This window comes from Falco cherrug, chromosome 5 (genome assembly GCF_023634085.1).
Source record: "Falco cherrug isolate bFalChe1 chromosome 5, bFalChe1.pri, whole genome shotgun sequence".
NCBI classification, from domain to species: domain Eukaryota; kingdom Metazoa; phylum Chordata; class Aves; order Falconiformes; family Falconidae; genus Falco; species Falco cherrug.
Window position 1 is genome coordinate 73,295,117 of NC_073701.1, and position 13,230 is coordinate 73,308,346.

Genomic DNA, 13,230 nt, shown 5'->3' on the forward strand with positions numbered 1-13,230 from the left:
TTTTAGAAAGCCTGATTATTCAGTAAAACATTAAGGATCCGAAGTTTTGGAGTTTATGTGATATAACATCTCTTTCCTCTTGGCTCAGGTGATCTTCATGAATAATAGCAGGCTATCCCATAGTTCTGCTACAATAAATATTTTGTATTAGCAGACTGGGAAGGTAATCTGTTTCTGAATTCTGCCATGTGCTTGCTGTGCAGTCTAGAGTAAGTCAGAACTTTATTCCTTGGGAGTGAAACGTCTATAGAGCTTCTGGGTACAAACAATGATCATTTTGCTGTCAGGAGGAAATTTCTTTTGTCTGTTAATTTTGTATTGTTTGCAGAATGACTTTTCAGACTAACTGCAGTCTCACAAATGACTGCATTCCTCCTTGAAAGATTTCCTTCAGAAAATGTCTTCTTGATAGTTTTCAGACCGCAATAAAAATGCTTTTTTATGAAGAAGTGGCCCTTCCAAAATGAATTGATTTCTGTGTGCTTTCAGAAGAGTAACTGGGGTACAGTACCTTTCTAATACACTGATATTAATTAACTTCATGGAATGGTCACTAAAGGTAGTGATAACTATATTTTGATTATACTAGCTTTTAAAAACATTGTGGGCTTTGGTTTGCTTAGGCTTTTTCAATAGTCATTTATGCTGAAAATAAGAGAGGAGATCTGGAACAAATGATCCATTAAAGCACAGCAATCTCTGGAGAGGCTTATACTAGATCATCGAGGGGTAATGGGAATAACCTGGAAACCAGGAAGGATTAGCTGGGCATATTTAAACTTATTTTCATATATGGATTCATCAGTTACAATAATGAAGAAAGAGAGGTAAAAATAGTAAATTTTTCAAATGCTTCAGTCTATCTGCTGCTGGACAATTTTTTCAGCTTAGGGTGAATACAACTCACTTTCGCTTTTTGTCACCTCAATGAATTGTTCCACATTTATTCCCTTCAGAGGTCAGTTACTGAAGAAAATTGATAATACCTGTTTACTGATGTAATTCAAGGTAGCAGTGGGAATCCCCTCAAACAGCTTCTTCATGACCCGGTTTTAGCTACTAGTGGATACAGGATTGTATTCTGAAGTTCCAGTTCTCTCATGTACTCTTCACAGGCAGGATTATGTCTCAGTATGGAAGGAAGACCATTGAGGATAGTGACTTAGATAGGCATAAAGCAGCACAAAGAAGCAAGAGTTTTCTGCTCTTCTGCTCATATTTTCTGCTTAATATCAAATATGCTGTAAAAATAGGTGCTAATTATGTGCAGGAAAGTAGGATTGAAGTGTGGTATAAGAGTTTAACAACTGCAGGTATCCTTTTATTAAAATACTCTATTTTATATCTCTTGTATGAGCATTTACTTTGTACAAAATCAGGTTTCTAGTTCTGCATGTCTTTTAAAACAAAAAGGGGAAAAGAAATATTGGTGAACAATTTTAGACACTAAAGCTCCAGCAGAGCTAAATATCAGCACCTGTCTCTTTAAAAAGAATAAATGTTATCTCTGTCTAAAACTCTTTTTTTCCACCCTAGAAACTGAGAAAAAGTCTTGATTTTGACACCAGATGTGTATCTTAATGCTTCATTTCAATTTCAGCAGTGGAGTACAGCTACTATAGTTTCAAGGGTGGGGGTGGGGGAAGATATATTTAGGGTTCTGAAAGATCATGGAAACCTTAGGCTCTTTGTTGGCTCTAAATAAGAGAACTCTGCTCAAGCATGCCGGGAAAGGAGCACTGTGCAGAGCAAAGGGATGAGCTTGCAGGGAATCCTCCATGATCTCACTTTGAATTGTGTGGAACAGATTGAAGCCCTGTTGCACATCTTTTCCCTAATATTTGTGTCTTAAAAGTGTTAGTTGGCCTTTTCTGTAGGAACTGAGGAACTGTTGCTTGCTGGATATGAAGGGAGGCAGAAGCATGCCTGAATATTGTCGAAAGAAGCAGTGACTAGGAAGGCTGCTGTTGCTCTAGATAAGGGCATATAGCTATGTTAGGTGGAAAGAGACAGTTCATGGACACTGCTTCATCCCACAAAGACACTCAGAGCTTGATCCTGGAAGAACTGTTACATCTCTACTTAAGTTTCAGTTAGCAAACAAAACTTTTGTGTCATACTGGAACCATATAATATAGTATTAGGAAGGAAAGAGCATTTAGTGCTGTGAAAGACACTCACCTTCTAGAAAGTGAATTCTTTACATCCCCAGTTGTTTTGAATGTTTTTTGAGAGCTAGGACTGCAGATACCTTGCCATTTCTGGACTCACCTTCGTTCCTGGGTAGTTCCATGAACTCTCCATTGCTAAATGACATGGAGCATGTGCTGACAACATCAAAAGTCATCACTGCACCTACTGGGTGGCCAAATCCATCTCATTTTCTGCTATGTTATTAACCCATTAACTGTTTTCTTATGAAATCCTTGGACACAGTGTGTTCCTTTACAGTTTGTCTTCTACCTAACAGAAAACAGGGCACTGCTGCTGGATCTGAAACTACCACATTCTTTACTGTCCTTGAATTTTCAGTTTTGTGAGGTTTTTCCTTAGTGGTGGATTTTTTGAGTTGTTTAGGCTGTGGTGGGTTTTTTTTGTCTTTTGTGGTTTTGTTTGTTTTTTTGTTGTTGGTTTTGTTTTTTTTTTAATTCCACTTATATCCTGTCCCTGTCCCTTGTATAGATGGAGGAACCTGTGTTTGTTGTTTTTTTTTTTCCCCAAGGAATGGGAGAACAAGTTGTAAATACACGAATCAAAACTGGGATAATTGTTTGACAGAAAAAGCATCCTAGGAAGAACATATGCGTGTAAATCATATTTTCCTCTGCTTGTACAAAACACATCTGCTTGCAGTTGTAAATGGGTTCAGGTTCCCAGGTAGTTAACTTTATTGTTCTCTTACATACTTTTCATGTTTCCCTCAAGGGTAATCTATTTTTTGTTTCTTTTACAAACATGTTTCAATAAAACTGGAAATCCAAGACAATTTGTATTCACTGGAGAAAAAAAAAAGTATGCATTTATCTCCTTCTCTTTTAGTTTATAGATGTTACTACAGCACATTTATACAAAAAGAACCTCCTTATCTTGAATATCTGCCTGATTGTTCAGTGATGGCAATAGGGACATGGAAACAATTAAATGGCACAATAGTTTGAAATCTTAATGAGATAAAGTGAGATGGAAGTCAATTCCTTATTTTTCTCCTTTTTTTTCCCCCAATGCTTGAAATGAGGGCATGACCTAGAATGAGCTCTGTTACAAAAATGGAGCTATCATTAGTAACATAGCTATTCAAAATGGCTTCCAGTTTGAACCCAGGGCTGTTGCACTGAAGAACCTGTTTTCTTAATGAGTCCAGCATGCCAAGCAGTGTTTATATAATCCACACTTAATTGGGCAGTTTAAAAAAAAATGAGTGGCTTTAGAGACTGGTCATCAGTTGACAGACACAAGAGCACAAGTGTAGCAATTAGCAGAGTTACCCCATCCGGTATCCTGTGCATTAGCACAGCAGGGAAACCCTTCAGTGGAGGTCTGATTCTGCTGCGTATTTGGAAAGAGATTTTATGTTATTAACTTTCTAATAATTTAAAAGAGTCTTTGCATCCATATCACAGGATCAGACCCAAGGTTAATAGGAACTGGTTCTTGTTTGCCTCTGCCAAAGGTTGTCCTTTAGGTACCTTGTACAAGCCAGTGAAGCGTTGCCAGGAAGACTTCCCTGACACATTTCTCATTGTGGTTTGCAGATATCCTGACAAGGGCTTTGATGATAATTACTGCCGCAATCCTGATGGCAAGCTGAGACCATGGTGCTACACTCTTGACCCTAACACCCCTTGGGAGTTCTGTGCAATTAAAACGTGTGGTGAGTTCAAGCAAAATTTATTACTTCCTTTTCTTTTCCAAAATCTGGATGCAGATAATTCAAGCAATATAGGACCACAGCTAGTTCATTCATTGCCCTTCACTGACTTTTAAAACATAGCTTTGAAAGAGGATGTCCTATAAAGACATTATGTTTAATCTGGACAGGAAATAAGAGTTGTGTATTACTTAGCACTGGATTATGTTTATATTTTATGTATAGGAAATTGCATTAAAATGTAGGAATATCAAGAACTAAAAAAACTGAGGCAACATTATCATGAAGTTCTCTATATAGAGAGTATTAGTCTGGCCATGCTGGTCATCTGCATTACAACTTGGGAATAGGTGCATGTGGACATTCCCTACTCGGTGCTCCTTTTCCAACAACCATTCATTGCTTTGTTTTCCTCTTGCATGTTGTGCAGTTCTAGGCCTCAGTTCCTACACACTGTTCAGCCTTGTGCTGAAGACAGAATTATTAATTTCCTCATGGGTTTCTCTGTGATATTCAGTACTCCAGTATCAAAGCACTCCACAGGCAATTAATTTCTTTTTATCTGTCAACTACAAGATGCCGGGTTTTGTTATCCACACTTTACAGGCAGGGAATAGAATCAAAGTGACATTAAGGTGTAAAAATATTGGATGCCCACTTTGAGATGCTTTAGTTCAGAATTTTCCATCTTCATGTTCCATCTTCAAAGCCTATATCCTCCTAACTGTTTTGGTAGCTCTGAAAGTTCTGTTCTACTGATAATTAATGTCTTAAATGAGCAGTACAGGGGCAATGAGAAATGTAAAACTACTGGACCTCCCTTGAGAACATGAGTAAACCGATTTTTCTAGACACTCACGGTAATGTTGGGGCTGAGGCAGATGATAGAGTTAAGTTTTGTTAGGACATGCTTTAATCAGGAAACTGAGATTTGCACCCCTGATATTGCTTGCCTCATTCACAGCTTGTGGGATTTACAACTGATAGTCTTCTCTCTTATCTCCCATCTTACTTATTTCCCATCCTTCTTACTGCCAGATTTGGGGTCCAATGTTTTGCCCTTAGTAAACTGACGTGAAATAATCCATGCACAAGCATGATATTAAAGGCAGTCTCATAATACCTAGGCAGATTATTTTATTCTTTTTACTCAAAATACTTTACTTATAACATCTTTTGAAAAAAAAAAAAAAAAAAAAAAAGGCAATTTCTGAAAATAAGGCATGACTTTAACTGAATCCATACTGTAGAAGCCTGTCAGCTTCATGTGCCCCAGCCCTGTGGCGGAGCCCCCAGCAAAACTGGCAGAAAAGGGGAAAAGAGTATTTTTGGATTTTCTGTCAAGGAGAGGCAAAGGGTAGCTTCTAAAAGGGCTCAGTGAAACTCAGTGTCATGTTAGCTCATGAGAAAGTCAGTTTCTGTTAGATCTGCGGTGTTGGAAACTACAATTTCCTTTGTTGTCCTGCTTCAGTTTTGACTAATGTTAAAAGTTAAAAAAAATCCCCAAAATCAGACACTCTGGTTTTCATCTAGCTTTAAGTGTCACTCCAGTAGGCTTATGTCATTGTAAAGTTCATTTGTCTTTCTTGGGAAGTGGATAAAAGAAAAGACTAGATTCTATTAAAAAGAACAATAAAGCTCTCCTGGAACTGGGTTTACTTGAGAATTAAATAAAATAAAAAAAAAAAAAAAAAAGAAGGGGGGGAGAAGAAAAATAATAAGCATAAAAAGAGTTATTTTTAATGACTGTTTCATTTTCAGGGTTCACTGTATTTTTTTGTTGTTATGTAAAACATTACTTGGGCTTCTAAATACCAGATAAAATAGACACAGTCGTGAATCTTACAGAAAGTGTTTCCATAATGTAATCTTGTATTTTTTCTATAAAGTTAGCATGTATATAAGTACTGGGGGCAGAGAGAGAAGAGGGAATGGCTCTGGCATGAACCTTTATGTGTGAGCATTTGCTAACTAAAGGGGGAAGCATGGCATTCGCCATCTTCACTTGGAATGCTTACCAAACCAAATTATGCTGTGTTTTCTGCTTCCACCAGCAAGAGTTCAGTTTTCTCTCCTTCCTTGTTCTTTGTTTAGGCCAGTATAATGTCTTAGAGTGTCAGTCACTTCTTATCAATTAGTCAAGTGTTTGAAATCCAAAGGCTGAGTAAGAATACTCTTAATGTGCTTCCCTATGCGGAGTATTTGAACTTATTCTGCACTATCATATGTCATTATAAATCCAATATAAGGTAGTTAAAATTAGCAAAATTATTACACTGTAAAAAATAAGGGTTTTTTGCTACTTTGGACAATGTCTGTGATCAGATCCTCCAGACAGAAGAAACTCAACAGGACTACTGCTTATTTTGTGTCAAGCACCTGTGAAGTCGCACCCCTGTTGAAGGTCTTGCCTGTGAGCTATAGTATTAATTCATGCAATTGTACCTGGAGTTATTGATAATGTTTGGTCTTGGGGAAAGATCAGTCTTTTCCCATTGTAGACAGTCTTGCTTAGCTCTGTTACTACCTTCCCAATTATTTAGTCAATTCATGAAATTAGGGGTTGTTTTGAAGTTTTGGTTTGTGGTTGGGTTTGGTTTGGTTTGGGTTTTTGTTTGGCTTTTTTTTTTTTTTTTTAACTAAACTGTGCTTCCTGCATATATCTAATTATTAGATAATATATTAATCATATGTAGCATACTAGATCTGTTCTTTTCCTCTGATAGAAGTGGTTTTATTATTTCCAAAGTTACAGAGTTACAGCTGACTTTCACAAATGCAACTTTTATAAACCTTTATCCTTTGGCATTTCCTGAGCTGATGTGTCAGTGTTCTGAGGATTCACATCTGGCTTTGTTGGTCACGTAGGCTCTACAGTCCATGCAACTTTCAGTATCTACAGTCTGGCCTAAGCTTTACAAAATAGTTGGATGGGAGATCTGTAGACTACTGTAATGTCACCTTTGTCTACCCAAGTCACAATTAGACTCCTGAAGGAAAAGTAATCATCCAAATGAAGTTCAAAAAAACCAGTCCACAATGTAATGATTTTAATGTTGTGATGAGAGAGCCTTTTGTCTCATTTCTAGGTAAACATTGACTGAATTGACTACAAATTCTTTTTTTCATCTTCAGGTATATTAAGAGCAGTGGAAATTTCAGATGCAAAACTGTATTTTCACTGCAGAAAACTGTAGATCTTTGGAAATTATTAAAGCAATCTATGTGAAGAAGAATACAAAAATAGTGATCTTGAAAGTGCTTAATCCGGCAGATATTTTCAAAGGATGTTTAGCATAGGTATGGTACTGCCCTCTACATAGGATGGATGTGATGCTTCTTAGTGCTTTCCTTTATAACCCAGAGAAGGAGTTTATTGCTGATAGTACTGTTGTATCACCAGCTTGGTGACCAGAATACCAACTCAAAATATCAAAGCCCTGTTTTCAGTTTTCTGTTTTTCTTGAGGCATGTAGAAAAAATGGTTTCCCCACCTCCTAGCAGGGATCCCAAAACACTGGGCCATTCTGGGTTTCAATGGCTGCTCCATTTTCTGAAGCTGTGGCTGTGTGCAATCTCACTAAAAAGAGAACATCATGAGTTATATGTCTTTATAGCTTTGTGGTTTGGATTCTCACACAGGTTTTTAATTCCTATGCTGAGGACTGTTTATATATTTTACAAGAAATACTAATTAGAAAAAATGCTTTGCAAATCCAAGTCCTTGGACTATATACAAAAACGTAGGTGTCCTCTCTTTGGGGGAGTGACCACAAGGCAGCATGCTGCTTGTGGCTTTTGCTACATGTCATGAGTGCTAGTATGCTCTATAGCCAAAATGCTGACAACAGCTCATATACAAAATTTTCGGTGAAAAAGTCAGTGGAAGGAAGCATTCAGAAAATAAATATGTTTTTAAGACTGAAGAGACAGGAGGGCATTGTAACTTTATTTCCAAGCACAGAAAGCAGCATAAAACATTGTGGCTTACAGCCAGGGCTGTGAGAAAGAGATGACAGGAGCAATTAGGGATTAGAGATGGCTCAAGCTGCAAAAATTGGATCTGGATTAAGACTTCAGGGACCTCAGGATTGGTTTGAAGTTGCTCACATATGTGTCTGTGGTTTTGGCTTGAGACAATTTTTAGTTAGAAGAGAGGATAAAAGGACAGCTATAACAGCAAAAAAAGAAGTGTAGGATGAAATGAAGAAATGGAAGCAGTGACAGCAAGTATATAAAAAAAGAAAATTACTTACTTTGGCATGAATGAGGACATGGACTACAGAGAAGACAGGAGTTGAGAACTAATACTCTTTTTTTTTTTTTTTTTTTAAAAAAAAAAGAAAAAAAGAAAAAGGATAGCTGCATTTCTGTGGATGAACTATAGGGCTATGAGAGAACTGCTGAGGGCCAGAAATGAAGCGACATATGTCAATCATTTGAGAGCTGCAGAGCTATATGGAATTACTATGGTAGGGACAGTGTTTGGTTGCTGCCTACCTGATTTCCAGCCAACCCAGTTGATTTTACCATGGATTTAGCCCTTGCTGTCAGTACTCATAGGCTACAGGCAGCAGCGACTGCAGCCTGGAAAGCCCTGAGAGAGTTCAATAAGGATTTGGGTTTGATGGGAAAGAGCAAGTAATGAAATAGCAAAATTGAGAATCTAGGACTGTTGGGAAGTCAATATTAGATTACTCATTTGTTGGAAGCAGAGATTTCAACTGTCCATTTGAATGTGAAGTTCTGATTAAAGAGTTACTTGTTGAATCATAGTATGTAAACAAACACGTGCCACTCAGTTTAAGCTTAACATTTATGTAGGATAAAATTGTTTATAGAAAGGAGGCAGTGAAAACAGACTGATATTTAGTAGTTAATGAAAGTGTTACCTTACACCTCACTTCACATGGGGGTCCAGCAGTCACTGGATATGTAAGGGCCTAATATGCGTTTCCTCAAAAAGGAATCTTTCATAGATCCCTTTCATCATTTCTGTGATAGTTTTGAAAGTAAGATTTAAGAACGCTGAACCTGAAGAGATCCAGATTCTTGTAAATGGTTTTAAACTTAAATTTGTTCAGATTTAAAGTCTAGTTGTGGATACTGGAATAACCTGGAAAGATCTCTCTGTGCTCAAGGACAGATGGACTTGATTGTGCAGGTTTTAGGTGACAGTGAGTTCCTCAGTTCTGTGATTCTTGAGCTTGGGTCTAATTTATTTCTTCACTTTCTCATATATTTTTATGGACACGCAACCACACCCCCTGAAACACTAGAAATTAATGAGATTTTTTTCCCTCCATGTGTCATGTACTGTGAGACAGTACGTTGAAGGAAACATGGAAAGAAAAGAACTGCCACTATCATACTGCCCAGAACTGTAGATGGTATTGCTTGAGGTAGGGACGTCTGGAGACAGTGTAACTGAGAATAAGCAGCTTCTCCCCGTAACATCTTTCAAGTTTCTTACTGATATTTGCAGAATTACGTGGATCATGTTTAATGAGGACTTTGCTGTGTTTAGAACACTTTCTTTACATAGTTAGGCATGTTTAAAAGCTACTTTAAAAAATATTTTGTTACAAATCAGGGCACATTTTCTTTTTTCTTTTTTTTTTTTTTTTTTGACTGACACTCCATGAAAGACATTGCAACAATGTAAGCAAAAGTGGGAATTTTCCTGATGAGGTAATTTAGGACTCTGCTTCTTTTCCAACTATGTCTTTTTCCAAAAATACATAGAATTACTATGAAGGAACAGAATACTTCAGCAAATACCTACCTTCTTTTATGTCAGTAAGAGTTCCACCATTGACCTAAAATTTGTGCAGGATTTTCTTCTGGGTTGTTTGGTTTAAAAACTTCACTTTTAGAATACTAAAGTTAGTACTCTAACTGATTACTTCAGCTGTTGAATGACTCAGGGCCCCTGCTGATTCCTTCATGCTGGCATTACTGTGAGAACCAGAACAGAGAAGACTATCTGTGGCTTTACAGATGAAGTTCTGGATAGTGTTTCATCCCTGTACTTAAGCATCTATGAATACGTGAGCTGGCCCTTATTAATAAGTTTAAATATTTAAAGTATCAAAATAAGGAGGGGTTTATGGAAAAGATGGAAACTTTGCATTATTGCACTTTGGTTGGGGATTTCAGAGTGAGCATGTGAAGGTGGAGATACTACTAACAGGAAATCCTTAAGTAGCTGTCTGAATTTCATGGTTAATTTGTCATCCAGAATAATAATAATAAAATAATAAAAATTGCAACAAAATTCAAAAGTAACAAAATGCTGCTAAAAAATTAGCAAATTCTTCTGTTCACATTAACTTCATACAGTAATAATGAGCAACATTTAATTAATAATTAATATTCTTTATCTCAGTTCAGAGCTATAAAATCTGAACTGGAACAACAACAAAAAGGGTACTTCTAGGATGGAATTAAAGTACTCGCCTGCATAGTGAGTATTGCTTATTGAATTTAGATTAATCTTCTAACTTAATTCGTAAAGTCTTTCTCACTGGATGAAGCCTTTGGAGTTGCAGGTTTTAATTTATATTTGAGAGGAATTGCTAGGATAAGGATGGGAATTCAGCCTTACTGATTGTTAGCTTGATCTTGTTTGCACCTTATAAGAGAACTGATGAGTCTTGTCTCAGGGCTCTTTCACCAGTGCTCTGCACATCCGATGTTCATACTCAGAGTTATTAAACTTTAGATAATTGACTATGTGGGTGACAAGAGCAATTAGCCTAAAGAAAAAAACACTGAATGGAGATGACTATATAAGTTGTAAGCTTGAACAACCTGGGTACTTCTTAAAGTTTGGCAACAGCCTTAGAGTCTGCAGAGCACCTCTGTAATGCCTGGTGAGACGGGTACTGCTCCTCAGGCTCTTGCATGTCCCTGTGCGCACCCAGTCCACCTTTCATTAACATAAACAGGGAGACTGTTCCCATCATGCCTGTCTGTGTAAATCACCGACTGAATGAAGGATTTCTTGAGCCTCTTGATAATTTTTGGGCTTTCTGTGAGGCTGAAGAGCCAGAATAAGAAATGTTGTTTCTGAAGTACAAGCCCTCAGAATTTCAGAAATAAATTTCAGAATTAAGTTTAAAAACTATTTTGGAGTCTTGTTTTTTGTGTTTGAAAAGTAGACATTAGTAGGAAATGCAGGTGATAGCAAGAAGAGTTTGAGCAGGGTTCTGTGGGCTTCTGGAATGATAGAATTGCTTTATTAAATCAAATAAAAATATTTGAATGATCCTCTTCATCACTAGGATTCTTACTGAGACCTGCCACAAAGTAGTAGTAGCAGATAATCCATCATACATTGCACATTTTGAAATCATTTCTCTCTTAGCTGTTATAATATAAGCCGTTCCAGTAGTGGCTTGGCTGTGCAAATATTCATGACAATGTGAAAGTTCAGTCTGTCAGGTTCCTTTAAATAGAATATTTTGATACTGACAAATTGTTGTAAAATCTGATCTACAGATAGAGGTCACTGTCTAGACACATAGTGTAAAGTTTAGTGATGAGCTGTGTGTCTATGGGTGTATAAGAAGGAATGCTCTACAAAATGACTTTATGGCCTTGCTTCAATCAATCAATGCATTAGTTATTTCATTTCAGGAATGTGATACATAATACACATGATTTACATCCTGATTACATTTTCCCTAGTATGACTGAGCACAGAGTAGATGTGCTGTACAGTTCATTACAGTTGAAACAATAACTTCTTGTGTATAGTCTTTGTAATGGCTTGTATTCACTTGAATTTTTATGCATTATTACTATTGTTTAAGAAGACTTTTTGCTAGAGTTATATAGTTGTGATTTATTGATTTACTTAGGAAATATTATGCAGCCAAGATGGCATATGTATGCTGAAATTTGTCATGACAGGTAGCTGTTCTTTTTTTCCAAATTATAGACCACACCTCTTTCATGTTTAATAAAAGCATTGCATTTATTTTTTAAAAACACTAATATGTATTTGAATGTGACACATCAATATTCAGTCCTAATAGCTCCAGCTTAGGAGCTGTTTTAGAATGTAATTCCAATTTGTTTTCATGTAATAGTTATGATGGAAAACTGAAATATGCAGCTATGTATTTTTATTAGAGGTATGAATTTGTCCTTTTGTTGTCCAATTTATTTTAAAAGTGAGCAATAATGATTAAAAATATAGTTACTAGTTTGCAAGCCCGCTTGATGAATCCACTAGAAAGGGTGTATTTGTCAGCCTGAAGAAGCCTGTTCATGATATTTGCATTGTCATGTCCTTTTGGCGCTGGAATGAGCTTGGAACTCACAATCCCATTGGAACAGGACAACCTTTGCAGACAAAGTACCTTGGGAAGGAAGGACAGGAAATTAATTTGACTGTGAAACTCTGATGTAAGAACATCAACCAGATGAAGAGAGAAAGGGAATTTTGCTCTAGCATGGAGAAATCATAAAATCAGAGAATCATAGAATCTTGTAGGTTGGAAAAGACCTTTAAGATCATCAAGTCCAACCATTAACCGAGGACTGCCAAAGCAATCACTAAACTGTGTTCCTAAGCACCACATCTACACATTTTTTAAGTACTTCAAGGGATGGTGATTCCACCACCTCTCTGGGCAGTCTGTTCTAATGCTTGAATGTATAATTCAGCTGTACAACTTGATGTTATCATCTGACAGGCAAGTGATCTGTAATGTAGAAGATTAGACAGCAAATCATCCAAACCCATCTGTTATGACATTTGGTTTCCTTAAGATCCATATTCTCTGCAAGTTCATAGAACTGGCTTAAGTTACCAGGGATGAACTGTATTATGAGTAACACACAAATACTGTTCTAATCACTGGACAATTTGAGGAATACTAATTTAGAAACTTTATTGACATACTTATTGCTAGCAATTAATACTTTTAAGGCAATTAATAAAATTAGTGTTGTGAGCAATAGCAATTACAATCAGATGGGCAGTTACTTACAAAAATATTACCTTGGGAGTTTTTGGGGACATTGTAGAAGTGTTGTTCTTACTGCAGTGTCTTTAGTTTTGTACTACTTTGTATATATCTGATGCAATATCTGTGCCATTAATTTGCAATTATGAAAATTGCCTAAGAAATACAAAAAGACTTTCAAGTTATGTGACTGAGTCATTTAAAAAACCACTGTTTTTCTGAATTTAGTTCAAGACGGCCCACACCAGGGTGAATGCAGAGTATATCAACATCTGTAAAAGATCTTGAGTCTGATGAATTTGTTAGTCTTTAAAACATTTGTTTCTCTGTAGAGAATACTGATCTTTGATTTCCAAAAGCTGGCTTGGTTTTTTCACCCCTCTA

At 36.7% G+C, this 13,230-nt stretch overlaps 1 protein-coding gene across 3 annotated transcripts in view; it reads left to right on the forward strand.

Annotated features, from left to right (window-relative positions):
* HGF (hepatocyte growth factor) overlaps nucleotides 1–13,230 on the forward strand; it is a 57,534-nt gene that overhangs the window by 25,582 nt on the left and 18,722 nt on the right. For all 3 annotated transcript variants that reach the window (XM_027811475.2, XM_027811476.2, XM_027811474.2), the window contains exon 7: nucleotides 3,753–3,871. In XM_027811475.2, the coding sequence (XP_027667276.1) occupies nucleotides 3,753–3,871 (119 nt within the window). The remainder of the gene's footprint in view (nucleotides 1–3,752; nucleotides 3,872–13,230) is intronic.